General features: G+C 39.1%; 6 protein-coding genes across 23 annotated transcripts; 4 read left to right on the forward strand and 2 right to left on the reverse strand.

Annotated features, from left to right (window-relative positions):
• Positions 1 to 1,235: 1,235 nt before the first annotated feature.
• On the forward strand, positions 1,236 to 4,937 carry LOC109124831 (ultraviolet-B receptor UVR8). 10 transcript variants are annotated; one of them, XR_015564367.1, is made up of 14 exons: positions 1,236 to 1,932; positions 2,366 to 2,442; positions 2,572 to 2,650; positions 2,768 to 2,827; positions 2,938 to 3,039; positions 3,132 to 3,225; positions 3,313 to 3,372; positions 3,473 to 3,518; positions 3,596 to 3,642; positions 3,717 to 3,819; positions 4,036 to 4,090; positions 4,193 to 4,296; positions 4,380 to 4,459; positions 4,600 to 4,937. XR_015564367.1 is itself a non-coding variant. In XM_087462839.1 (14 exons), the coding sequence occupies exons 1-14, from the start codon at positions 1,635 to 1,637 to the stop codon at positions 4,717 to 4,719; spliced, it is 1,308 nt and encodes a 435-aa protein (XP_087318965.1). In that variant the 5' UTR covers positions 1,236 to 1,634; the 3' UTR covers positions 4,720 to 4,937. The 10 variants fall into 10 exon arrangements, 4 of the variants coding, with proteins under 4 accessions (XP_087318965.1, XP_087318966.1, XP_087318968.1 ...); XR_015564368.1 differs by having other exon boundaries at positions 4,039 to 4,090; XM_087462839.1 differs by having other exon boundaries at positions 3,330 to 3,372.
• A 43-nt stretch (positions 4,938 to 4,980) lies between these two features.
• On the reverse strand, positions 4,981 to 7,994 carry LOC147940490 (ATP synthase subunit beta-1, mitochondrial-like). The gene is made up of 9 exons (XM_087462838.1): positions 7,415 to 7,994; positions 7,007 to 7,082; positions 6,833 to 6,921; positions 6,620 to 6,737; positions 6,439 to 6,542; positions 6,184 to 6,342; positions 5,863 to 6,087; positions 5,454 to 5,765; positions 4,981 to 5,352 (listed from the first exon to the last, which is right to left on the reverse strand). Exons 1-9 carry the CDS (start codon positions 7,886 to 7,888, stop codon positions 5,239 to 5,241), a joined length of 1,671 nt encoding a protein of 556 aa, XP_087318964.1. The 5' UTR covers positions 7,889 to 7,994; the 3' UTR covers positions 4,981 to 5,238.
• A 217-nt stretch (positions 7,995 to 8,211) lies between these two features.
• On the forward strand, positions 8,212 to 11,509 carry LOC104708209 (ATP synthase subunit beta-3, mitochondrial). Its single transcript, XM_087462837.1, has 9 exons — positions 8,212 to 9,019; positions 9,271 to 9,346; positions 9,447 to 9,535; positions 9,635 to 9,752; positions 9,842 to 9,945; positions 10,047 to 10,205; positions 10,302 to 10,526; positions 10,606 to 10,917; positions 11,137 to 11,509. Exons 1-9 carry the CDS (start codon positions 8,534 to 8,536, stop codon positions 11,248 to 11,250), a joined length of 1,683 nt encoding a protein of 560 aa, XP_087318963.1. The 5' UTR covers positions 8,212 to 8,533; the 3' UTR covers positions 11,251 to 11,509.
• A 391-nt stretch (positions 11,510 to 11,900) lies between these two features.
• On the forward strand, positions 11,901 to 14,908 carry LOC104708208 (ATP synthase subunit beta-1, mitochondrial). Its single transcript, XM_010424726.3, has 9 exons — positions 11,901 to 12,482; positions 12,815 to 12,890; positions 12,976 to 13,064; positions 13,160 to 13,277; positions 13,355 to 13,458; positions 13,555 to 13,713; positions 13,810 to 14,034; positions 14,133 to 14,444; positions 14,547 to 14,908. Exons 1-9 carry the CDS (start codon positions 12,009 to 12,011, stop codon positions 14,658 to 14,660), a joined length of 1,671 nt encoding a protein of 556 aa, XP_010423028.1. The 5' UTR covers positions 11,901 to 12,008; the 3' UTR covers positions 14,661 to 14,908.
• A 257-nt stretch (positions 14,909 to 15,165) lies between these two features.
• LOC104708213 (protein PSK SIMULATOR 3) lies at positions 15,166 to 19,377 on the reverse strand. 6 transcript variants are annotated; one of them, XM_087462836.1, is made up of 14 exons: positions 18,867 to 19,377; positions 18,658 to 18,730; positions 18,133 to 18,566; positions 17,711 to 18,024; positions 17,530 to 17,622; positions 17,344 to 17,434; positions 17,079 to 17,172; positions 16,903 to 17,000; positions 16,635 to 16,704; positions 16,341 to 16,444; positions 16,129 to 16,245; positions 15,941 to 16,017; positions 15,821 to 15,865; positions 15,166 to 15,728 (listed from the first exon to the last, which is right to left on the reverse strand). In XM_087462836.1, exons 3-14 carry the CDS (start codon positions 18,439 to 18,441, stop codon positions 15,191 to 15,193), a joined length of 1,950 nt encoding a protein of 649 aa, XP_087318962.1. In that variant the 5' UTR covers positions 18,442 to 18,566; positions 18,658 to 18,730; positions 18,867 to 19,377; the 3' UTR covers positions 15,166 to 15,190. The 6 variants fall into 6 exon arrangements, 3 of the variants coding, with proteins under 3 accessions (XP_087318962.1, XP_087318961.1, XP_087318960.1); XR_015564363.1 differs by having other exon boundaries at positions 15,450 to 15,728; positions 16,631 to 16,704; positions 18,867 to 19,159; XM_087462835.1 differs by lacking the exon at positions 18,658 to 18,730.
• Positions 19,196 to 26,113, forward strand: LOC109124639 (translation factor GUF1 homolog, chloroplastic). Of its 4 annotated transcripts, none has more exons than XM_010424736.3 (22): positions 19,196 to 20,166; positions 20,252 to 20,428; positions 20,573 to 20,659; positions 20,752 to 20,808; positions 20,953 to 21,018; positions 21,181 to 21,243; positions 21,609 to 21,653; positions 21,758 to 21,858; positions 22,052 to 22,148; positions 22,386 to 22,457; positions 22,760 to 22,914; positions 22,996 to 23,053; positions 23,356 to 23,436; positions 23,674 to 23,760; positions 23,882 to 23,953; positions 24,045 to 24,179; positions 24,291 to 24,364; positions 24,669 to 24,756; positions 25,080 to 25,157; positions 25,406 to 25,481; positions 25,732 to 25,772; positions 25,871 to 26,113. In XM_010424736.3, the coding sequence occupies exons 1-22, from the start codon at positions 19,924 to 19,926 to the stop codon at positions 25,964 to 25,966; spliced, it is 2,049 nt and encodes a 682-aa protein (XP_010423038.1). In that variant the 5' UTR covers positions 19,196 to 19,923; the 3' UTR covers positions 25,967 to 26,113. The 4 variants fall into 4 exon arrangements, 2 of the variants coding, with proteins under 2 accessions (XP_010423038.1, XP_087318959.1); XR_015564359.1 differs by having other exon boundaries at positions 19,438 to 20,166; positions 23,674 to 23,752; XM_087462833.1 differs by having other exon boundaries at positions 19,438 to 20,166; positions 22,386 to 22,452.
• Positions 26,114 to 26,270: the final 157 nt, after the last annotated feature.

Here is a 26,270-nt window from a genome sequence, read left to right on the forward strand (position 1 = left end):
TCGTCGTTGTCTTTAATATGAAATGAAATTACACGTAATTAGAAACAATCTTCTTTCTGAGTTTTAGATTATTTACAGAAACCAAGTTTCAGATCGTGACTCGTGACTCGAGACGTAGAGAGAGAGAGAGAGAGAGAGAGAGAGAGAGAGAGAGAGAGAGAGAGAGAGAGAGAGAGAGAAAGAGAGCTTTTGGATGTGTACTTGTGACGTGAAAAGCGAAGGAGAAAAAAAATTATAGATTGTTTTTCTTAAAGCATGCATAAACCCAAAAAAGAAAAGGCGGTATGAACATCATACATGAAGAAAAGTTATATCATTCAGTCTTAAAATCTCTATATTTTTTTTTTTCAGTTTCTCATTTTTTTTTAATTTATAATGTGATAGATAAATACTTTTTCTTTGTCTTGTAAAGTAATGAAATTTAATAACAAGATCAAAACTAAACTCTTGCGAGATAAGATCAAATAAGAAACTAATTAAGACATGAAACTGAAAGAAGAAATTAAGTGGCCAAAACAAACAGCGATAAGTAGGTTAGGGGGAATGAAGCCTGGTCCGAGAATCATGTAGGGTGTTCTTTGTTCGTTCTTTCAAATTTCTATCGAATGATCCTTTCCTTCATGACCTCGAGCCAGACAACATACCTCTCAACCCTACATCGCACCACAACACTAGAACTCACGTTAATTCAAAGAAGGGAAAAGAGACCTCTGTCAGAGAAACTGTGAATATGACGGTGTGATACTAAGAAGAAAGACGAAAAGAAAAGAGACCAAAGTTAATGTGATGAAACAATTTATGTAAGAAGAAGAGAAAGAATGGTACGTGAGACAAAAGTGAAACCGAGGTTTTGTCAATATATATAGAGAGAGAGGAACAAACAAAGACCACAACGCCAAGATTTTTTTATATCTCTTCACTTACATTAGTTTAGTATTAAATTATTTGAGTTTGAAAAGTCTTTGGTTAAATTTGTTGGTTACTGTGTTAATATAGCGTGTGCCGTGTATATATAGGGTTACCTCAAATAGAAATTTATAGAGGAAACAAGAGCTGTAAAAGTTCAACATGTTTCAAGTTCGTACATTCAAACTTTTCCTCAATCCTCATCATCCAGATTTTAATTTACTTTGCAATATCTATTAACTTGTTTCTCATTTTTAATTTGCTCCAGTAAATTTATATCAAGTGGTAAAAAGAACTCTTCATATATGGGATTTGGATCCGTAGACAATATATACATATGTAAAAGTTGTTTTTCTCTCAAAGTTTTTTTTCTTACAATTTGCCCCCTCTTTTAGATTTGGGTGTTAAATTGCACAAAACAAACTTGAAGGAGAAATTTTAAAGCAGAAGAAAAAAGACTGCAAGGATCGATTTCTAAAAAAAAAAAAAAACATTTTTCATAGTCTACAGACTTCGAAAACGAGGAAGACGTAGCATTCTTTCTATCCATCAGTTTCTTCTTCCTTCCTTCTTCTTCTTGATCATCATCATGTGATTCCATTCACAGTTCAATCCTTTCATGAAAAAGTTCCGATTTTTTTTTTTTTTAAACGGAGAAGAAGAAGGATCCATTTAAACCATTCTAAATTCATACATTTCCTTTTGATTTCAATTTCAACAAGTGAAAAATGTTGACTAGAGCCCTCGGGCGAGTTCGAATTCCCGGGTCGATGATCCATGGATCGAATACTCCGAGTGGGTTTTTGAAAGATTCGAAATTGGTGGGTTCGATTGGTGTTACCTGTAGAAGATGGCTATCGAACGAGAGCGGGAAACGATTTGCGGCGATGTGGGGAAGCGGGGATTACGGCAGATTAGGACTCAGAAACTTGGATTCTCAGTGGACACCTGCCGTTTGCTCTGCTTTGAGTGATCACAGCATCAGAGCTGTTGCTTGCGGTGGAGCTCACACTCTGTTTCTCACCGGTGATTCCTTCATCAACCCGACTTGCTTTCTATGATTTATTTATTTTTTATTTTTTTTATCTATTTGGTGATTATCCGGAACTTTGAAATCGTAAGAAGGTTGCTATGCGATTTGGTATGTGAGTGTAATCTTAAGAGGGAGAAGAATTGTGTTTGACTAATTGAGCTGAGAACACTGACTTGCTGTGATTGAGTCGTTTTTGGTATAGCACCATTCGGAGCTATGGTTTTGTTGGGTGTAGCTGTAGGTAACCCAGTATTAGAGTGACCTTTTTGGATAGCATTTCTTGGCTTTGTTTGATTGGGCATGTTAATGTTGACTTATTGTTTGATTGGGTTATAAAGTTATCATCTTTCCATCAATGATCGGTTTTGAGAAATTTTAGCATTTTCTGATTGTTAGCTTACATACACACTCCTACACATGTGACAGAAACGAGGAGAGTCTTTGCAACGGGTCTTAATGACTGTGGTCAACTTGGCGTATCAGATGTTCAAAGCCATGCTATGGTATGTTATTAATTGGTAGGTTGGTCAAAAGATTATAGAGGTGCAAGCTTTTTCTTTTTACTTTCTGTGCCTCTCTGACTCTGTTTATCTTCAGTTGTACCTCAAATAATTCGATTATTGTTGCTGTAGGAGCCGCTTGAAGTTTCTGGACTAGAAAAAGATATTCTACACATCTCGGCTGGCTATTATCACTCCGCTGCTATTACAGGTAAACAAGCACAATATTGCTCACTACATTGTCATGATCTGAACCTGGCTATTATCTCCGTTGTTTTTCTGTTCTTTCTTGTCATTCGTATTTACTCTCTTTTTTTATTTCCATTAGTTGATGGTGAACTCTACATGTGGGGAAAGAATTCAAGTGGACAGCTTGGACTGGGAAAAAGTAAACATCTATTCCAATTCAATGATTTATGCAATGTTTTATATGTCCTAATTCATAAGTTACTTGCGCTATTTACATGTTCGTTTCCGTTCTACTTTTTTCTTATGAAGAGGCTGCAAGAGTAGTACGCGTACCAACTAAAGTACAAGCTCTGGATGGAATCACCATACAAACTGTGGCTTTGGGTTCAGAGCATTCAGTTGCTGTTACTGGTTTGATCCTAGATTCTTATCTGGATACGGAAGTAACACCTTTTTTCCTTTCAGTACTCGGAGAGAGTTAAAGGTATCTTTTACTTGAGCAGATGGAGGTGAAGTCCTGAGCTGGGGTGGAGGGGGCTCTGGAAGACTTGGCCACGGTCACCAGTCCAGTCTTTTCGGCATCTTAAGAAGTAACAGGTTGGTCTGTTTTACTTAATTCCAATATAGCTTTTTCTCTTTCTCATGCATTTTTATTCGCAAATTTTCCCATTCTGTGCTGTAAAGTATGCCCCTGATTGCAGTGAATATACTCCAAGGCTTATCAAGGAACTTGAGGGGATCAAGGTACTTTACCGGTGAATAGTTTCTAGTTACCTAGTGGTGGTTTTACTCTTTAGACGTTTATGCTTATGTTTTTCTGTTCTTTCTTTCCCTCGTGCACTAGGTTAAGAATGTTGCTGCTGGTCTGCTGCAGTCAGCATGCACAGATGGTATTGATTTACATTCTTAAAATTATGCATGTTGTGCCATTTACCGATTTTATGAGGTTTATTTGCTCATAATGCAGATAATGGCTCTGCTTTCATGTTCGGAGAGAGATCTATAAATAAGATGGTAAGAAAATGTATTTTTCCTCGATTCCTATGGTCATATATAGTTATGTAAAGCTATCTGATGGGAAGTTACAGGGCTTTGGAGGAGTAAGAAATGCCACAATACCTTCGATTATTAGTGAAGTGCCATATGCAGATGAAGTTGCATGTGGTGGCTACCACACATGTGTTGTTACAAGTAATATTATCTTATTATTTATAGCTTTTTCGATGAACAGGTTGCTATTGAGTCGTTTGTGTATATTGCACGTGCCTGTCCTGCTTAAATTTCTTTTCGCTGTTCTTTGTAGAGGCCCAAAACTGGTTTTTAGTTTCTGCGAAATATATGAACATATCGTCTTTGTAAGTTGGTCGATAGCAACTCATCCTTTGTTGTTTTCTTCGTTCTTGTAAGGAGGTGGGGAACTTTACACCTGGGGCTCAAACGAAAATGGGTGCCTTGGCACAGAGTAAGTACCCGAAAGATTAGGATATTTCCCTATAAGGTCTGAAATCAAGGTTCTTGCACTTGTACCTATACGGCTATACTCATTTTATTTCGGAATTTTCAGTTCAACATATGTCTCACACTCCCCTGTGAGAGTTGAAGGTCCTTTCTTGGAGTCTACCGTATCTCAGGTATCTTGTGGCTGGAAGCACACTGCAGCTATTTCAGGTAGCATATTTTTATATAAAACATCCCTTTTTTTCTTAACACTGTGCAAGTTATTCAACCCAAATTCTGAAACTTGTTTGCAGATAACAATGTCTTTACCTGGGGCTGGGGAGGTTCTCACGGCACATTCTCTGTTGACGGACATTCCTCTGGTGGACAACTGGTTTGTTTCATTATCGTTCTTATTGATCAGTTCCTGACAGATTAATTTCTTATGTGAATGTAATATCATTTCATTTTACTTTCCCAAGAAATTTGGCATCAGAGAGAATAAATAAATATGGTATGTTGTATGTTATGTAGGGCCATGGTAGTGATGTAGACTATGCTAGACCAGCAATGGTGGACTTGGGAAAGAAGGTAAGAGCAGTGCATATATCTTGTGGCTTCAATCATACTGCAGCAGTTCTCGAACATTTTTGAGGACTCCTTGGGCTCGATGTCAATTCATATACATATGTTTTGTTTATTTATTCTTTCTTAAACTCTTATATACTTTGGGTGAGGAGATTGTACATCTGAATCAACTCTATAGAGAGAACCTTGTGGTTCTGACCTTGTAAGCATAAAAGACAGTATATAATATATAAAGAAGAAGAAGAGACGGATAAAAAATAAAGTGCGACACTGGTTTTCTATCATTTCTTGTCAAACGAGTCTTACTTTGAACAGCAAAACATTGAATTCTGTAAAAACATTTTCCTTAATACGAAAACTTGAATACAAATGTGGAGAGAATGAAAACATCAACACTTTGTCTCCTTTATTCCAAGTCAAAAAACTCGAACGAATGAATTTGTTTTCTCCGTACTATCTCTCACACTCACAATGATCACAATGCATCAGTAGAACAGCCTGAAGCATTGCCCTTGTTTTTTTTTCGTTATTGTCAACAAAAGAAGAAGAGAAGTATTAAGCACATGAAGGAGATGAATTAATCCCTTAAGCTGCTGATTCCTTGGAGATCTTCTCTGCCTTTGCAACCACCTCGTCGATGCCACCAACCATGTAAAATGATTGTTCAGGAAGATCATCGTACTTACCGTCGAGCAGACCCTGCAACGATTTGAAGTTTATATAAGCTTACATGTAATGAACAATCATGGAGCAAGGAAGGAAATCGCCATCTGAACTAGAGAATCAATGTATATATATACCTGGAAACTGTTGATGTTTTCCTTAAGATCGACGTATTTTCCAGGGGCACCAGTGAAGATCTCAGCAACGTGGAAAGGCTGACTCAAGAATCTCTGGATCTTACGGGCACGGGCAACAGTCAGCTTGTCATCTTCACTTAGCTCATCCATTCCCAATATTGCAATAATATCTTGTAAATTCTTGTAGTTCTGTAGCACCTTCTGCACACCACGAGCTGTGTTGTAGTGTTCCTCACCCAAAATGTGAGGCGAGAGCATACGGGATGTTGAATCCAAAGGATCCACAGCAGGGTAGATACCAAGCTCAGAAATCTTCACATAAGAGAAGTAATAGTATAAGTATAACAGCTTTATGAGCACATCACTGAAATATACTGTAAAGAAACATCAAAAAGAGACAACTTCACACCTGTCTTGACAGCACAGTTGTGGCGTCCAAGTGAGCAAAAGTTGTGGCAGGAGCAGGATCTGTCAAATCATCAGCAGGGACATAGATAGCTTGTACTGAGGTGATAGACCCTTTCTTGGTGGTTGTGATTCGCTCTTGAAGAGCACCAAGATCAGAAGCCAGAGTTGGCTGGTAACCCACAGCAGACGGGATACGTCCGAGCAAAGCAGACACTTCAGAGTTGGCCTACACAAGAAAGTATACCGAGTTAAATATACATTCTTTCATGCATATATGGCACATAGGTGTCGAGTAATAGACACAGCAAATAACAAGGCTCACCTGAGTGAAACGGAAAATGTTGTCAATGAAAAGCAACACATCTTGGCCTTCGGCATCACGGAAATACTCAGCAACAGTCAAACCAGTCAGTCCAACACGGGCACGAGCACCCGGGGGCTCATTCATTTGTCCATACACAAGAGCACATTTGCTTTCAGACTGTTTAGACAGGAAAACAGAGAGAACTAAGCAACAAAATCAAAAGCCATTTGCACGAAAACTAAAGGTGAAGCTTAATCCAAATCAGATGAAAACCTGCTTCTCGCCTAGCTTGATGACACCACTCTCAATCATTTCTCTGTACAAGTCATTGCCCTCACGGGTTCGTTCTCCCACACCAGCAAACACAGAGAAACCACCTGTTCATAAGAAGACGCACCAATTAATAATTAGAAACAGAGACTAATTAAATGAGAACTACTTGTGCTAAACAGACCATGAGCTTTGGCAACATTGTTGATCAGCTCCATAATCAGCACAGTTTTTCCAACACCAGCACCGCCAAAAAGACCAATCTTTCCTCCTCTTTGGTAAGGAGCAAGAAGATCAACAACCTGGAATGAAAATGAACGGAGATCAACAACTCAAAAATTAAAAGACAACACATGTGACCTGTGGGAATAGCACGGAGCTAGGGTCCAGAATCTACCTTAATACCAGTGGCCAGAATCTCTTGCCCAGTGGCTAGATCAACCAAAGCTGGAGCATCTCTGTGAATAGGTAGGTAATGGTCGGTCTCTGAACAACAACAGTAAGAACATATTGTCACGACAGGTATGCAGAAAGTGAGACATTGATTAAGTGTGTGGCTAAAACTTCTTACTAATTTCGCCTCTCTCGTCAATGGGTTCCCCAAGAACATTCATGATACGTCCAAGAGTAGCCCTTCCAACAGGAACCTTAAAAATGACAGCAAGCCAAAAGTCATATTTTCGTTATTGCAACTTAGTCAGATAACCAAGAACAATATTAAAGGCAGCATCAACGAATAGATAAGTCATCCAAATTCACGAAACCATCTGGACATAGAGTTCATTGGAAATGAATAGACTTTGAAGAAAAGAATAATGCAATTTTGGAAAAGTCAATGTTGAGGACAAGAAGAACACGAACAGAGACCGGCGGGACTAGGCAAAATCCAATCAACGAATTCACAGATCTACACCTAACAATGGCTGATATAACGGATCAGTGACCCAAATAGAAGGATATATGCAGAGACACCACTTACAGTGATTGGAGCGCCAGTGTTGAGAACCTTCCTTCCACGGACGAGACCCTCAGTACCATCCATAGCAATGGTCCTGACGACATTTTGACCCAAATGATGAGACACCTCAAGGACCAACCTTGTGGGATGATCCTGAACCTCGAGAGAAGTCATGATCGGAGGCAACCCTTCCTGATCTTCGAATCTAACATCGACAATGGCACCAATGACCTGGCAAACACGCCCGATCGCACCTTTACCACCGTAATCATAGGTCTTCTTGCCCTCATCCTTAGCAGGAGCAGACGATGGCGCAGCTGTGCTTGCCGGTGAAGCGGTCGCGTACTCGGCGACGCGGCCGAGAAGGTAACTACATGGAGCGGCGTGACGAGCGGGTGAAGGAGACGGAAGCCTGGGGTTACGGTTGCCTAATTTGGCAGCAGATCTACCGGAAGATGAACGGAGAAGCGATGATAAGACTCTCCGAGACGCCATGTGTGGAGTTGTGTGAGAGGAAAGAGAGAGACAGAGAGAAGAAATGCTAGGGTAACAACAACATATGCTGATTGCCGAATCTGAGCTCCACTCACTCTGTTTGGTGGGCTTATTAATAATGGGCTTATTTGGGCCTCCTTATCTAACCAAAAATATGACTCTTGGCCCTTGGGGTTGGGGATCCATATGTTTAATCGAGTTGGGTGGTCAAAGCTTGATTCGAGATCATGCTAAGCATATTTGGTGATTAAAATGTTGGGATTAACATAATAATTTCATCCACCTCATAGAGTTTACGTATGCATATGGAGTTTTTGATGTTTGTATACAACTTGGTTGCTCAAGTCCAGTGTATTATTGTATTTCAAAAATTATTACCTTGGTTGGGGTTTTTTAATTTTCAGAAAGAAGATCAACGAATTGATTATTCCTACCAATCAACGGCCCCGATATGGAAAAGAATCAGACAGTTTACACGTGTCGGATTCAGAACAAAACACGTTCTACAGAAGAAGTGGTCTTGCGTTAGTGAAATCAGGAGAGCTAGTTTTAAAGAGAAGGAGAAGAGAGAAGGAGAAGAGAACATATTCATTTTGTTAACCCTAGCGAGAGCCCCTTTCTCTCTTTAATCTCTCGCTAACAGTCATGGCGAGTCGGCGAATCCTTTCATCGCTTCTCCGTTCATCTTCCGGCAGATCTACTTCTAAATCCTCCTTAATCGGGAGCCGAAACCCCAGGCTTTCATCATCACCAGGTCCCGCGCATCGAGCCGCTCCATGTGGGACACTTCTTGGCCGAGTCGCTGAGTATTCTACTTCTTCTCCGGCTAATTCGGCTGCGACATCGTCTGCTCCAGCTAAGGATGAGGCGAAGAAGACTTATGATTACGGTGGCAAAGGTGCGATCGGGCGTGTTTGTCAGGTTATTGGTGCCATTGTCGATGTCAGATTCGAAGATCAGGAAGGGTTGCCTCCGATCATGACTTCTCTCGAGGTTCAGGATCACCCTACGAGGCTGGTCCTTGAGGTTTCTCATCATTTGGGTCAAAATGTCGTCAGAACCATTGCTATGGATGGTACTGAGGGTCTAGTCCGTGGTAGGAAGGTTCTCAATACTGGCGCTCCAATCACTGTAAGTTGTTTCAATGTCGTATGAGTTTTCTGTTACAAGTCCCGTAGATCTAGGATCAGGACTCAAGTTGGGACATTTTCGCCATTTGATACCTCCTTGGTCTAGATCTGAGAATCAGTTTATGGCAACTCATTTCGTTTAGTTTCGCTAGTTTCTGATTGTTATCTTTAATCGTTGACTTTTGTCCAAAAGTCTCTGTCTTTCCGAGGGATTCATGTCTTATGATGTGGTGAATTTACATGTCTATTCAGGTTCCTGTTGGAAGAGCAACCCTTGGACGTATCATGAACGTTCTTGGAGAACCCATTGACGAGAGAGGCGAAATTAGTAAGAACTCTAAGCCATACTTAAACACTGTCTTACTTCTATGAACCTCCTGTCATGACAGTTGATTCTAACTGTTTGTGGCTTTTGAATGATTTAACAGAGACCGACCATTACTTACCCATTCACAGAGACGCTCCAGCTTTGGTTGATTTGGCCACTGGTCAAGAGATTCTGGCTACTGGTATTAAGGTAGATCCTGTTACTACCTCCACGCTGTTTCTACAGGTCACATTTGTTGCCTTTTGTGTTCCGAGCTGACGTTTGTTGCTTTACCTTTTTTTTTGTAAGGTTGTTGATCTCCTCGCTCCGTACCAAAGAGGAGGAAAGATTGGACTTTTTGGCGGTGCTGGTGTTGGGAAAACGGTGCTCATTATGGAACTGATCAACAATGTCGCAAAAGCTCATGGTATGTACTCTAAATGTATATTTAAGTAGTGTGCACAGTGGTATTCCAGTTGTTTACTTACCTAACTGGTTCTACTACTGGTGAATAAGGTGGTTTCTCCGTGTTTGCTGGCGTGGGAGAAAGGACCCGTGAAGGAAATGACTTGTACAGAGAAATGATTGAGAGTGGTGTCATCAAGCTAGGCGAGAAGCAGGTTTTCATCTAATTTTGGATTACTCTTCACCTTCCCTTTTCCTGCAAATGGTGTTTGACTGGTTTTTGTTGTCAATTCTTTCTGTTTTCTTTTCTTAACAGTCTGAGAGTAAATGTGCCCTAGTGTATGGACAAATGAATGAGCCCCCGGGTGCCCGTGCCCGTGTTGGACTGACTGGTCTGACTGTTGCTGAGTATTTCCGTGATGCTGAAGGCCAAGATGTGTTGCTTTTCATTGACAACATTTTCCGTTTCACTCAGGTGAGTCTTGCTCTTTGCTGTGTCTATTACGCAACCACTATGTGCCATATATGAATGAAAGAATGTATATTTAACTTGGTATACTCTCTTGTGTAGGCCAACTCTGAAGTGTCTGCTTTGCTCGGTCGTATCCCATCTGCTGTGGGTTACCAGCCGACTCTTGCTTCTGATCTTGGTGCTCTTCAAGAGCGAATTACAACCACCAAGAAAGGTTCAATTACCTCAGTCCAAGCTATCTATGTCCCTGCTGATGATTTGACAGATCCTGCTCCTGCCACAACTTTTGCTCACTTGGACGCCACGACTGTGCTGTCAAGACAGGTGTGAATTTTCTCCTTCTGACGCTTCTTTTCAGTATAGTTCTGCTGTCGTCTTTATACTTTTTCTCTCCCATGTGAAGATTTCTGAGCTTGGTATCTACCCTGCTGTGGATCCTTTGGATTCGACGTCTCGTATGCTCTCGCCTCACATTTTGGGTGAGGAGCACTACAACACAGCTCGTGGTGTGCAAAAAGTGCTACAGAACTACAAGAATTTACAAGATATCATTGCCATTTTGGGAATGGATGAGCTAAGTGAAGATGACAAGCTGACTGTTGCCCGTGCTCGTAAGATCCAGAGATTCTTGAGTCAGCCTTTCCATGTTGCTGAGATTTTCACTGGTGCCCCTGGAAAATACGTGGACCTTAAAGAAAACATCAACAGTTTCCAGGTATGATACACACTATCACATTTTGTTCTGAGTTCCTAAAAGCTCTCAATGTGTGTGGATTTGAAGTTGAGTTACACAGCTGGTTTTTAGTGTAGAAGAATTGCGTTGTCTTATGTCTAGATGGACGAGATTTACTCTACCATAGATAGGTTTGCTCTTACCAAATGGAATATGTCCAGTGACTGACCCAAAACATCTATTGGGGATAATTTGTTTCAGGGTTTACTGGATGGTAAGTACGATGATCTTCCCGAACAATCCTTTTACATGGTTGGAGGTATCGATGAGGTGGTTGCAAAGGCAGAGAAGATCTCGAAAGAGTCAGCAGCATAGAAGCTGGATTCATCTCTTTCATACGCCTAATACTTCTCTATTTCTTTTGACAATAACGAAAAAGAAAAAAAAAACAAATGCCTGTGAGTCCCCCCACCAAACGGAGATTGAGTGCCGTAGTTATAGTTTCTTTTGGTTCGAATTCCTTGAGAGCTACGAGATGTACTGAACATATCCTCCTCAACTCGCTTATACTCATATTTTTGATTGCATCCTTGCGGTGTTGAAATAAAGGTTAAGCAAGTCTTGCAGATTATGATTTCTTGATCTCCGGCTTCCTTTCAGAGAGTATGCTTTAAAAGACGAGCATGATATAATTAATCTATGCCAAAAAATTACGAGCACTATATAACAATCCCATGTTTTTAGAAAGTATAACAGCATCCCATGTTTCTTAGAAAGTATAACGACATTGAAATCTTGCATCTACTACAACCGCAAAACATATACCTCATGACTAAATCCACTTAGAGAATTGAGATTTAGCAACGATCGTTTCACCAAAAGAAAAAGAAATAGGTTTAGGTTTGACAGAATCAAACTCCGACCTCCCAAAATATACTAAAAGGAAAAAAAGCTCACTATGGATCCCAAAGGTCAAATCATCTTCTTTAACCTTTCGTTTTTTCTTTCCTTTGCAAATATGTATAGACCCAAATATATAAGCCCATTATTTAAAGCCCACTAAACGTTGAATCAGGTGCTGTATTTACCCTAGCTACCATTTCCTCTTCCACACACACAACACAACTCCACTCATGGCGTCTCGGAGAGTTTTATCATCCCTCCTCCGTTCATCTTCCGGTAGATCTGCTGCCAAATTAGGCAATCGAAACCCTAGACTTCCGTCTCCTTCACCCGCTCGTCACGCCGCTCCATGTAGTTACCTCCTCGGCCGCGTCGCCGAGTACGCCACTGCTTCACCGGCAAGCTCAGCTGCGCCATCGTCTGCTCCTGCTAAGGATGAGGGCAAGAAGACCTATGATTACGGTGGTAAAGGTGCGATCGGGCGTGTTTGCCAGGTCATTGGTGCCATTGTCGATGTTAGATTCGAAGATCAGGAAGGGTTGCCTCCGATCATGACTTCTCTCGAGGTTCAGGATCATCCCACAAGGTTGGTCCTTGAGGTGTCTCATCATTTGGGTCAAAATGTCGTCAGGACCATTGCTATGGATGGTACTGAGGGTCTCGTCCGTGGAAGGAAGGTTCTCAACACTGGCGCTCCAATCACTGTAAGTGGTGTCTCTGCATATATCCTTCTATTTGGGTCACTGATCCGTTATATCAGCCATTGTTAGGTGTAGATCTGTGAATTCGTTGATTGGATTTTGCCTAGTCCCGCCGGTCTCTGTTCGTGTTCTTCTTGTCCTCAACATTGACTTTTCCAAAATTGCATTATTCTTTTCTTCAAAGTCTATTCATTTCCAATGAACTCTATGTCCAGATGGTTTCGTGAATTTGGATGACTTATCTATTCGTTGATGCTGCCTTTAATATTGTTCTTGGTTATCTGACTAAGTTGCAATAACGAAAATATGACTTTTGGCTTGCTGTCATTTTTAAGGTTCCTGTTGGAAGGGCTACTCTTGGACGTATCATGAATGTTCTTGGGGAACCCATTGACGAGAGAGGCGAAATTAGTAAGAAGTTTTAGCCACACACTTAATCAATGTCTCACTTTCTGCATACCTGTCGTGACAATATGTTCTTACTGTTGTTGTTCAGAGACCGACCATTACCTACCTATTCACAGAGATGCTCCAGCTTTGGTTGATCTAGCCACTGGGCAAGAGATTCTGGCCACTGGTATTAAGGTAGATTCTGGACCCTAGCTCCGTGCTATTCCCACAGGTCACATGTGTTGTCTTTTAATTTTTGAGTTGTTGATCTCCGTTCATTTTCATTCCAGGTTGTTGATCTTCTTGCTCCTTACCAAAGAGGAGGAAAGATTGGTCTTTTTGGCGGTGCTGGTGTTGGAAAAACTGTGCTGATTATGGAGCTGATCAACAATGTTGCCAAAGCTCATGGTCTGTTTAGCACAAGTAGTTCTCATTTAATTAGTCTCTGTTTCTATTTATTAATTGGTGCGTCTTCTTATGAACAGGTGGTTTCTCTGTGTTTGCTGGTGTGGGGGAACGAACCCGTGAGGGCAATGACTTGTACAGAGAAATGATTGAGAGTGGTGTCATCAAGCTAGGCGAGAAGCAGGTTTTCATCTGATTTGGATTAAGCTTCACCTTTAGTTTTCGTGCAAATGGCTTTTGATTTTGTTGCTTAGTTCTCTCTGTTTTCCTGTCTTAACAGTCTGAAAGCAAATGTGCTCTTGTGTATGGACAAATGAATGAGCCCCCGGGTGCTCGTGCCCGTGTTGGACTGACTGGTTTGACTGTTGCTGAGTATTTCCGTGATGCCGAAGGCCAAGATGTGTTGCTTTTCATTGACAACATTTTCCGTTTCACTCAGGTGAGCCTTGTTATTTGCTGTGTCTATTACTCGACACCTATGTGCCATATATGCATGAAAGAATGTATATTTAACTCGGTATACTTTCTTGTGTAGGCCAACTCTGAAGTGTCTGCTTTGCTCGGACGTATCCCATCTGCTGTGGGATACCAGCCAACTTTGGCTTCTGATCTTGGTGCTCTTCAAGAGCGAATCACAACCACGAAGAAAGGGTCTATCACCTCAGTCCAAGCTATCTATGTCCCTGCTGATGATTTGACAGATCCTGCTCCTGCCACAACTTTTGCTCACTTGGACGCCACAACTGTGCTGTCAAGACAGGTGTGAAGTTGTCTCTTTTTGATGTTTCTTTTCAGTATATATCTGTGATATGCTCGTCAAGCTGATATACTTAAAACTATTATTTTTCTCATCTGAAGATTTCTGAGCTTGGTATCTATCCTGCTGTGGATCCTTTGGATTCAACATCCCGTATGCTCTCACCTCACATTTTGGGTGAGGAGCACTACAACACAGCTCGTGGTGTGCAGAAGGTGCTACAGAACTACAAGAATTTACAAGATATTATTGCCATTTTGGGAATGGATGAGCTAAGTGAAGATGACAAGCTGACAGTTGCCCGTGCCCGTAAGATCCAGAGATTCTTGAGTCAGCCTTTCCACGTTGCTGAGATCTTCACTGGTGCCCCTGGAAAATACGTCGATCTTAAGGAAAACATCAACAGTTTCCAGGTATTTTATATACATTGATTCTCTAGTTCAGATGACGACTTCCTTCCTTGCTCCATGATTGTTCATTATATGTGAGCTTATATGAATTGTAAATCGTTGCAGGGTCTACTGGACGGTAAGTACGATGATCTTCCTGAACAATCGTTTTACATGGTTGGTGGCATCGACGAGGTGGTTGCAAAGGCAGAGAAGATCTCCAAGGAATCAGCAGCTTAAGGGATTGATTCGGCTCTTTCATGCTTAATACTTCTCTTTTTTTTTTCTGACAATAACGAAAAAAAAAACAATCCCTGTAACTCTCCCACCAAACGGAATCTGAGTTCCGTATTTATAGTTTCCTTTGGTTCAAATTCCTTGAGAGCTGGCAAGAAGATGCTGAACAGATCCATTCACTGTTACTCAAATTTTTGTCTATTTTGCTTGCATTACATGTTGAAATAAAGATTAAATCTTGCAGATTCTAATTTAAATGTAAGAGATCGTGATTTCTTGATTTCAGTATCGTCTCACAAGTCTTGCTGATGTTCATCGTCATTTAACCATCATACGCAATAACATCCCATTTTTGAAAACTTCTCACTTTTTTATTCTTGGGCAAAGAAAACATATCACTATATTGAAATATTGCAAATGATCTAACAACATGATGTCTCAATACAACTTCTTTCATAAGCTTCTTTTTTGCTCTTATATACAACCAAATATGTATGCATCAGAAGCATTTGAGACCACAAAAACACTCTCCATTAGAAACTCAAGCTACCTTCTTTCAACAATGCTTTATAATCTCTAGGCACATCCACCCGATCGATCACATCCAACACCTTTTCCTTGTCGATAACAAAATCAAGAAGCGGGAAACCCGAAGAATACCTTTTCACTGCAGCTGATTTGCTTCTTCCCACTCCACGGAAATACTCACTGCTTTTGCTCAGAGGGTCACATTTTCTTGCCCCAGAGTATTCAGAATCAAAATCTTGACTCTTGCTAACACAAGGAGTTCTCTTTCTTTTGCTTGCCTCTTGTAACATCTTTTCCTCCTCAACTGTTACTAATGGGACACTGATTGGTTCAGATATCAACTGATGGTTCACAGTATTCAGTGAAGACTTGATAGAAGAAAGTCTAGGAACTCCTCGAGCATCGCTCTTAGCTTTTGTAACCAAATGTTGTAACCAAATTATCTGTCCAAGAATGTAGATCTCTGTCTTTTCTTGACTAGCGTGATAGAGTGTTTCAATACGTAGTATATCTCCACCACTAGGCTTACTAGTGAAATCAGTCCTGCAAGATTAATAACGAAACCGTTGGAGGAAAACAAAACACAATATGCAGGTGAATAGAAGGTGCAGGTCTCATTTCATTCCATCACTAACCCTGTATTTGCCCACTCTCCAACCCAACCAAAACCATGATGCGCTCTGCGATGAACCCATTCAACGATTTAGCCATTAAAAAGGAGAATTTTATACTGAGAGAAGGGTCAGATTTCTTACTTGGTTGTGTTTCCTGCAACAGGGACAAGCCAATGTAGTGTCCTCTCCATCTCGTCCTTAATTTGTGTAACCGAAAGCTGTTCATACAAATCAGAAACCATAACACCTTGTGTTCAGTGTGACAAGCCAAAAAGCCACATTCTTTCTTCATTTTTGTATACTAGGGAGTGTAAACCAGAAGACATTACCTCCTTATCAACATTGAAAGATTTAATCTTGGAACGTAGAGCCAATTTTATACCAGGTGGTAAGCTTTGGTATAGAGAATCCCTTGCATTTGTAGTTATAGAGCTTGCACGAGCGACCTATTCCCATCAAAACATCACATGCGATATGATTGAGAGAATACACATAGACCAAACCAAACTAAATGAAGCAATGCTACGTTTTGTGCACTCACAAGTGTATCAATCTGCACAATTATGTTTGCATAATGTAAAGCAAGACCAGCAGGTCCCAATCTTTTATCATAATCTGCAGCTCCTTTCTTCGATGGTTGGTCATCTGGGCAAAGAAAGTGAATTTAACATTATCATTCAGGTTTCTTGAGGAAACTTAATTATGAGGATCAATTAACAAGAGAAATTACAGTATGTAGTAAAATAGAGCAGTGGAAGACAGAAAAGTGGATTCAAAAGATTTGATACATGCTCAGTCGCACATGGTGAAGGTACAAAAAGGAGAACTTACATACCAGCACCACCGAAGATATTATGAATCTCTAGCAACAAGAAATGTACAATATCAACTAGTTTCTCCATCACCTGAAAAACAAATGAGTGGGTAAGTTAAAAACATCATCATAATAATATATTTATGTTTCCAAGATTTTTCTAACAATAGGTTTAGTTTTGGCAGAATTTTAGTTGGTAAAGTGTAATGTTTTAAAGTGACTTTAAACAATGCATTAACACCATACAGCTGAAGCATCTGGTGATGTTAAATGATAAAGCTGTACACACCTCTTCAAAACCTCTGGACCACAATGACTTTTTCTTTAAGCTCTTCACTACTTTTCTCTGCGCTTTAAGTTCCGTTTTTAAGATTGCAAGGCCATCACCTACATTAAAAGAGAGCACTGTCATTTTTCCAATGTTTCAAACTTAATAAAGCAGGCAAGTAGTCTTCGATAACTCACCCTTACTGCTATTAGCTGAGTTCTCTTCTTCTCGACGCTTTTGCTCATAGTCTTTCTCCAATCGATACAAAACTTGGAGTTCTTGGTATAATTCCTGAATCAAAAGAGATATGCAAACACATAAATTTGAGATGTCTAAGTGACATGACAATAACCTGCAGTTTTCCATCACATATTCTTTCGAAAGTAAACAGCTACTAAAGAAGATCTAGATAGCAAGAACAAGTCAATATACGGTTTCTAATTTTAGAAAGTATTCACTCACAGCAGTATACTGCACTAGAACCATCAGTTGTTCAACAACCAACACCGCATCTTCCTTCAACTGCCTTTGAGGGGTTAATTCTTTGCTGATCCTGAGGACAAACCAAATGATTCAACAGCTTGAAAGAAAGCTATGACACACAAATATTAACATTATCTCATGCAGAAATATTATTTATGAAGCTACCTATCAAAATAACGCTGTAAATTATGCCACTGAATATCTTTGGATCGGTTTCCAAACCGAACCACTTCTCCTGAGAAAACTTGCAGCTCCTGCCTGCAAATACATCAACTTAACTATCTTGCAATGATTTAAAAGTGCTAGGAAAAAAAACAATAGAAGCAGTCTGAACTCGAACATTCACCTCTTATCACCAGCAACAAGTCTGAGGAGTTCATTGAAATCATTCGAGACAAGATTTTGAACACCCTCGGAATAAAGAACATTTTCTTTCAAATGCTCAATGTTCCTCTTAGAAAGGGATTCAATGAGATTTGAGCTTTTTACAATTGTGTTTGCTACTTCAAAAGCTAAAATTCCAAGTTCATTTCCTTTAGTTGCAACTCCAGAAGTAAATCCACCGCTGCTCAGATCAGTCATGCTACTCCCAAGAGTATCCAAAACATCCTTTGCTTTACCTAATCCTGCTTTCCCTAAAAGTACACTTGCCTCTGTAACCTGCCACAATATATAGCAACTTCAGATTGTTCTCACTCTCACGACATTTGAGGACTTCTTACAGTTAAAAGACACTTGCAGTTACTAAGAGACAATGCTTAAACTAACCTTGGAAACTGCGGTCTGAGTAGATTTTGCAGACCGTAATTTCTGTGATGGAGCCATGGTATACGTCGGAATCCCATCATAGAAATTATCTTCCGCTTCCCTTTCACGGAAAGAGAACACATCTTTCAATTGGCTTTGTTCCTTAACGTCTTTAACCATAACTTGCCTCATACCAGGACTAATCAAACTGGTCTGCCCATTTGGTTGTGGGTAGCCAGAATCATGTTCTCGACCATCATCAGCTACACTTGAACCTGAATACTCACTGCCAAAATTGATTCCAAGGCTCTTGGAGCAAAAACTCCCCATAACTCTAAATTCCTTCTTCAAAGACCTCAAAAGCTAAGTTATCGGAAAGATCATGCCGCTGTGGAAAAAGAAGTCTTAGAGAAAAAATCTCGAAACTTTGATCCAAAACCAGCGAGAGTAATAACCTATAACAAAGGAAAAAGTAAGGTCAGATCAAAAGACTCAAAGGAAACCAAAATCCTCCAGACAAAAATTTCATAATAAAAAGGACAGGACCGTGTCCGAAATAGTTCAAGACATTGCAATCGCCTTCGGAGAAAGGTAACAGATTCAGAGTATTCGTCTAGTTCTGAAATACATCGGTCACGAAGTAAAAGCCTTTAGGTCAACCACTGTACAAGCGCCTCTCTCTCTATCTGTATCTCTGTCCACAGAACTGAGCAAGATCGGATTTTGAACTGAGGAATGGGAAGAAGAAGACTTACCCAGAAGAGAAAAAGACCAGGAAAGACGTGGGCCAAGCCAATTTCGGAGGTATAGAGCTTGGGATTCACGACACAGAACAGTGAAAAGACAAAAGACAAAGGAACCTCGAACACGAGAGAATATATGTTAAAAAGAAGAAAGTCAAGGAGAGTGAGTAGTCTGAAACTATGAATCAAGGAAGAAATCAGAAAACCCAAAAAAAAAAAAAAAAAAAAAAAAAACGAGGATTTTAACAACAACAACAACAAGAAAAATTAAAAGAGAGATTTGGACCACCAAATTGGCATCACTTAAAGCTAAATTGAAACAACCAGCTTGATAAAGAAACAAACGAAGAAAAGTCAAAACCTTTACTTTTTTTTTTTTTAATCTCCTCCCCCATGTTAAAAAAAAAAAAAAAGAAAAAGTGTCACAAGCGGTGATGGATTGGTCAAATCTTCTCCCTTATTACCACGACATTGACTCATCTTTGTGTTTGTTGTCTTTATAAATTCCGTAGAAGTAAAAAACTCATCTTTGCCTTTAATTCTCTCTCTCTCACTCTTCTTACTTCTTGCAAAAAAAAAATTGAGACTTTTCAAAGGGACTACTAGTTCAAGTCTTAAGGCATGTGAAGATCTATATAAGAAACTGATTAAACATTATTCAACTCATCATTGAATAATGAAGGAGATTCACATTGTCAATGGTTCATCTAATCATTGCACAACGATTGTGAACAAATAAGCTTATTGCTATGTCTTGTCCTTGAGACATTTGTCTCGTTGGTTTTTCTTCTTTTTTTCATTATATATAAGCTATAAAATTTGATTATTCAGTCTTTTTCTAGTTTTCAAGAATTGAAATAAATTTCGATTTAATTATGCTTACCAAACTGTTATTATTATCTAATTGGATCGAGTCGGGTCGGGTCAGGTGGGTTAGAATCGGATGGGCCTGCTCCAATTACATAGTTTTGTAGTCTCTGTGTGGCTAAGGATTCTTTAGAAAAAAGTAACATTTTTTTTGTTTTCCTTGAAAACGTCTGTAGAGAGGTGAAGAGACTTACACAGTGCCATGGCCATGGCTTCTGCTATGGACTTATCTCCTCCAACGTTCTTCTTATCCGGAACTTCTTCATCTTCTTCTTATTCGTCTCTTCGTCGTCTCTCCTCCGTCTCCGTCTCTAGATTCCGCCGTCACTCTTATCATAAGTTACAGCTTCTTTGCCAGGCCACAGCCGGGACTGAGCCTCAGAGCGGTCTCTCTGTCTCTGGCTCCAAATTAGCCGCCCGTTCTGGTCAAGACCGTTTATTGAAGGTCCGGTTCTGTTTTCTGTTATACATAGACCGAAACTTTGGATTTTTTTTTGTTGAAATTAGTTGTCTTTGATGAAAATTGGCAGGTTCCGATTTCGAACATCAGGAATTTTAGTATTATAGCTCATATTGATCATGGGAAGTCTACGTTAGCGGATAAGTTGCTTCAGGTGACTGGTACTGTTCAGAACAGAGATATGAAGGAACAGTTTCTTGATAACATGGATTTAGAGAGAGAACGAGGCATCACTATCAAGCTTCAGGTTTTTGTTTCGATTGGTTTCTCTGCAAAGTTACTCCTTTTTTTTTTCATTCCTATCAAACTGAGCCTATCAAGAACTAGATTTGATAAGATTGTTGAACAATCTGATTCTGACTTTGTAACTTTGTGTTTTATGTTTGTGTAGGCAGCTCGAATGCGTTATGTTTTTGAGGATAAACCATATTGCCTCAACTTGATAGATACTCCAGGTCATGTTGATTTCTCTTACGAGGTACTCACAATCTTCTAATCTACTGAGAGTTTCTGAAAATCTGGTGGTTCTTTCCAACATAGACTTACTGATTGTTCTCCTTATATGAATAGGTTTCCCGATCTCTTGCTGCTTGCGAGGGTGCTCTTCTTGTTGTGGATGCATCCCAGGTAAAATATTTCTTCCCCTCGACATACAACTTTCTGACACATTGTGAAACCTGGAATCTGTATTGCTTTAGCTGTTTTTTTTCGCTTGGTGAATATGTTACGGTCTTTTTCAATGGCTACATTAAGTACTTCCATGTGCTTTAGGGTGTGGAAGCACAAACATTGGCCAATGTGTATTTGGCCTTGGAAAACAACCTCGAAATTATTCCTGTAAGTATGGAATTATGCATTATCTTACTAGTTTTGGTTATTGCTTCAATCTGATTCATTACTATTCTGGAAACAATAATGTAAGGTGGTTTATTCTTCCTGTTCAACTATTTGGTCTGTATACCAGAGTTTAAAGCAAATGAATTCTACTTCGTCCTGCAGGTTTTGAATAAAATTGACCTTCCTGGCGCTGAGCCAGAGAAAGTTCTCAGGGAGATTGAGGAGGTTGGTAATTCCCTTCATTTGTGTAGCCATTTTATGATGTTAGAATGTAATAGCAATCATACAATGCAGCCAGTTATAATTTGAACAGTATTCCTTCTTTGGTGTCTGCAAAAACTCTTCTCAGTCTTTTATCGTTGCTGCTTTGAATATGTTCTCATACATTTTACGAGGTTCTAGCTTCTGACAGATATTATGTTAAATATTTGCAGTGTCATATTTATATCAGTTTTATGCCTTAAACATTTTCTTTGGGAAATTTTGATCCAGTTTCATGTTCTTTTAAACGGGGTGATTGTCTTATTGCTACAATTTGAGAGACATCAGCCTTTACATGAACACTTTTTAATAATTTGGATTGTTTGTAGGTTATTGGGTTAGACTGTAGCAAAGCAATATTCTGCTCGGCAAAGGTTAGATTCTAAAATCATTTTGCTATTCTGCCACTGAATGCTTTGAGACCTGTGGTTCTCTATCCATTCAATTACAATTTTTGGGGGATAAAATATTGACGCAGGAGGGAATTGGTATCACGGAGATTTTGGATGCAATTGTTCAAAGGATACCTGCACCTCGTGATACTGCAGGAAATCCCTTAAGAGCATTAATTTTTGACAGGTTTGCACTTCTTGTTTTTATCCATAATGATTTTTGCCTTTTCTAGAGAAAACAATATGAAAGAAAATCTTAGAGTCTAGATTTATAGTTATATAATGATTGTAGTGGACATTGGCATGCCAAAGAGTGTCGTTTTTATTTGCTTGATAAATCTGCACTTATTTATTTCTGTCGACAATACATTTTACTGCAGTTACTATGATCCATATCGTGGTGTCATTGTATACTTTCGAGTTATCGATGGGAAAGTGAAGAAAGGCGACAGAATTTTTTTCATGGCAAGCGGAAAGGTTTATCTTTTTTACTCTACTCTGCTGTTTTTCTATTTTATTGAGATAGCTTTCCATTTGCCAATAAAGAATTGAATGTTATTTGTGCATGAGATAGCTTTGCAAGGTCTATGTCTTAAGAGTGATGGGAAACGTTTTTCTGTGATTCTTTTCTGGAAAAAAACTGAGAATGTTTAGTTTTTAAGAATGCTTTCTTGTGTTTCACCAGTATTATTCATGTTCTTGCATGAATTGCAGGATTACTTTGCGGATGAAGTCGGAGTTCTGTCTCCAAATCAAATTCAAGTGGATGAATTATATGCGGGTGAGGTATTGTACTCTTTTTGACACAATACTTACTTTCCTGTGCTTTTCCAAATGGAAGGATTTCCTTATCATTTTCTTGTAGCAGCTTTGGTAGATGATAGAGTTGTGGTTAATAACAATGGTTTCACTTTTCTTGTTTGGTTATATTTGTGACAGAATGGTCAATTCATCTTCCCTTACTCAATTTCTAATAGCTAGAAAGATGTTATTAGCACTGATCGATGCTGCTGGTGTATATCAGATATGCCTGAATAACATGCCAAATTTCTTGCACATATTTTGAATGTTACTGTTCTTAACTACAGGTGGGATACATTGCGGCTTCTGTCAGATCTGTTGCAGATGCCAGGGTAGGAGATACAATAACACATTATAGCAGAAAGGCAGAAAGTTCTTTACCTGGTTACGAGGAAGCTACCCCTATGGTGTTCTGTGGCCTTTTTCCAGTTGACGCTGACCAGTACTGAGTTTTTGTTTTTCTATTTTGACTTTTGGCTTTTTAATTTTGTTATTTCTTTTCACATGTGGTCTATGATGGCAGGTTTCCTGATCTTCGCGATGCATTGGAAAAACTGCAACTCAATGATGCTGCATTGAAGGTATATAATAGAATGAAACAACTGAAAACGACATTTTTGTTTTGTCTGTACCCACACTAACTTGTAGTCTTGTACAGACGAAACAACTATGATCTTCATATGCTTACTTAGCCAATGTATTTTTATGCTCACGTTGGTTCGAATTGGAAAGTAAAGTTTTGTTTTGCAAAGGACTGTTCTAGGGATTTCATTCCTCTATTGTATGTATCTTTATTAATGATATTCACATTTGGTCTAGGGAGCGTATACATTAGCAATAACTCATCTATATGTTTGTCCTCAATTTGGTTTTTATCCTGCAGTTTGAGCCTGAAACTTCAAGTGCCATGGGTTTTGGCTTTAGATGTGGTTTCTTGGGTCTTCTCCACATGGAAATTGTGCAGGTCAGATATGTTTTGCTTTTCTTGTTTTAAAATGTTTTTGCTGCGTCCCTGACTGAAAATTTCCTATACATACAGAAGATAGTAAAAAAAAATTTATATATGCTTACTTATCTGTTAGTATTCTACTTATTTACAGTTTCCTCCCTTATGGATGCCGGCCATAAATTATATGAATCTTTTTGCCTATCTTCTGTATTCTACTTCATTTCTGACGCTCCAGTTCATTTTTCTTCGCAGGAAAGGCTCGAGAGGGAGTACAACTTAAATCTAATTACTACAGCTCCAAGTGTTGTTTATAGGGTGAACACTGTAAATGGTGATACTGTAATTTCCTCTTGATCCTACACTTCTAAATATTCTTCTTCGTTCCTTAAACATTGCTTCGTTTTGTATATTTTTCTTGATATCTAGAGCCTTACTACATGTGAAATATAATTTGCTGCAGACTCTGTGCTCAAATCCATCTCGCCTTCCAGATCCTGGGCAAAGGAAATCGGTCGAAGAGCCCTACGTTAAGGTTACCTTTTCTGCTACATAGATATTGCTGATTATTTCACACCACACGTTTCTTCGTGTAACATTTCCTTACTGCAAATGGTCTTATACAGATTGAGCTACTTACACCAAAAGACTATATCGGTGCGCTTATGGAGCTAGCTCAAGAGAGAAGAGGGGAGTTCAAAGAAATGAAGTATATAGCGGAGAACAGAGCTTCTATCCTCTATGAGTTACCTCTTGCAGAGGTGAGGACTCTGCTTGTGCACTGTCTAGATAACCCCAATGAAAGTTTATTCATGCCTCTATTGATTATGTAAACTGATCTTCTTGTTGATGGCTCCCTGCTTTTTTTGCAGATGGTGGGAGATTTCTTTGACCAATTGAAGTCGAGAACCAAGGGATATGCTAGCATGGAATACTCAGTTATTGGGTTAGTTCTTTCTGCTCAGATATTCTCTTACTTTGTAATGCATGTCTTCTGTTTTAGTTGATTAACTAAGAGATGCGTCAGCAATCCCAAGTGATACACAAGTAAACTAGAATATAAATTTGGTAGACTAGACCTTCTTTGTACAAGTTAACTACTTTCAGCTTCTTCAGGTTGACTTTGGAAGATCGGTTTCTTAAATTCCATACAAGCTTAATACACATATGTTTTCATTGCTCTATTTGATATCTTTCTTCGCATCTTAAAAATTTTAATAGTTTTTTTGTGTCTTATAATATGTGTGCAGGTACAGGGAAAGTGATCTAATAAAACTTGATATTCTGATAAATGCTGAAATGGTGGAACCTTTATCAACCATCGTGCACCGGGATAAGGTTATTTTTGCTTAATCGCTTTAATCTGAACTTTATGAACATAGCTTAAATACACACTCTTACATCTGAATAGAGATATTTGGCTCACCAATCTCAGTAATTCAATTTCACTTGCCAAAAAAAGTTGGATTAGTAGATTGATGGAAACACAAAACACTACTTACTATCTTTAACACTTTTCTGATTATAAGGCTTTGTGGAAATGTTCCTATTAGATTAAAGCTCTCACTGCAGAGATTAGTACATTCCCCAGGATTTAGTATTGAGTTATATCAGATTCTTGTCCTCACATTATTGTGGAATCGTTTTGTACTGTGTTTCAGGCATATTCTGTTGGGAGAGCTTTGACTCAAAAACTGAAAGAGCTTATTCCACGACAAATGTTTAAAGTGCCTATCCAGGTATAAATCTGCATTTCCAAGCTTTTGAGAATAATTTGCTGGAGAGATCTCTTCTATATGACTTAGAAAACTAACGCTGAAGGCCTGAGGCACATAAGATGGATTGGATCTTAATTCTTCTTCTTCTGAGCTTAGAAAACTTTAACTTGTGATCAAATGAGTCCAATGAATTGTGTTCCTGCTTAGTTATCCGACAGTGAATATACAAGCCACGAAGTGTGTTTTAACATATAAATATATACGTACAGGCTTGTATAGGATCCAAGGTGATTGCTAGTGAAGCACTCTCAGCAATCAGAAAAGATGTTTTGGCCAAATGTTATGGTAAGTACACATTCCTTTGCTTCCTTTCCTCCTTATATAAAAGCATGAAATTAATAGCCACCACCTTACTTAATATCAAAACTCTTTAACGGTTTAAGGGTAAGCTCACTGCACCTGTATATGATCAAAAACTTCTTCCAAAGGCTCTTTCATGTACAACTGGAATCAGACACAGAAAATGAAGTAGTTTTCTCTTGGACATGTTTGTGCCCACAAGCCATATCTGATCTTGTTACTATAATTCATTCAGGTGGAGATATTTCTCGGAAGAAGAAGCTTCTTAAGAAACAGGTATATCTCAATAAGGGTGAAATCTGATTTTATGGTTGTTTGTTATTCAGCAGTCTTTTCGTTCCTTAAAAATGTATACATTTATTTCTCCGGGACAGGCGGCAGGTAAAAAGAGAATGAAAGCCATAGGTAGAGTTGATGTTCCTCAGGAAGCATTTATGGCGGTTCTCAAACTTGAACGAGAAGTATTGTAACATTTTGTGGGGTTTCTCCACTTTTAAGTCACTCAAGATCAACTACATCATATTTCATTTTATCACTTTGTAATATTATGCAAACTAATTTCACATAATGCAATTATTTTTGCATTTCATTTGTAATGATAAAAGTGCTTCATACAACGATAAACGTCTCCAAGGATAATCTGCGTCACTTGATAAGCATCTCCAAGACTCCAACGATAGGGAAGAATGCCACGAGAGATTAGAGAAGTCTTTCCATGGGTTGTTTGGATGATAATGTATAAATAAATTGTCTTTGGTGTGCCATTAGCAAGGA

Source organism: Camelina sativa, chromosome 8, assembly GCF_030686135.1.
Source record: "Camelina sativa cultivar CO46 ecotype springtype chromosome 8, ASM3068613v1".
NCBI classification, from domain to species: Eukaryota; Viridiplantae; Streptophyta; class Magnoliopsida; order Brassicales; family Brassicaceae; genus Camelina; species Camelina sativa.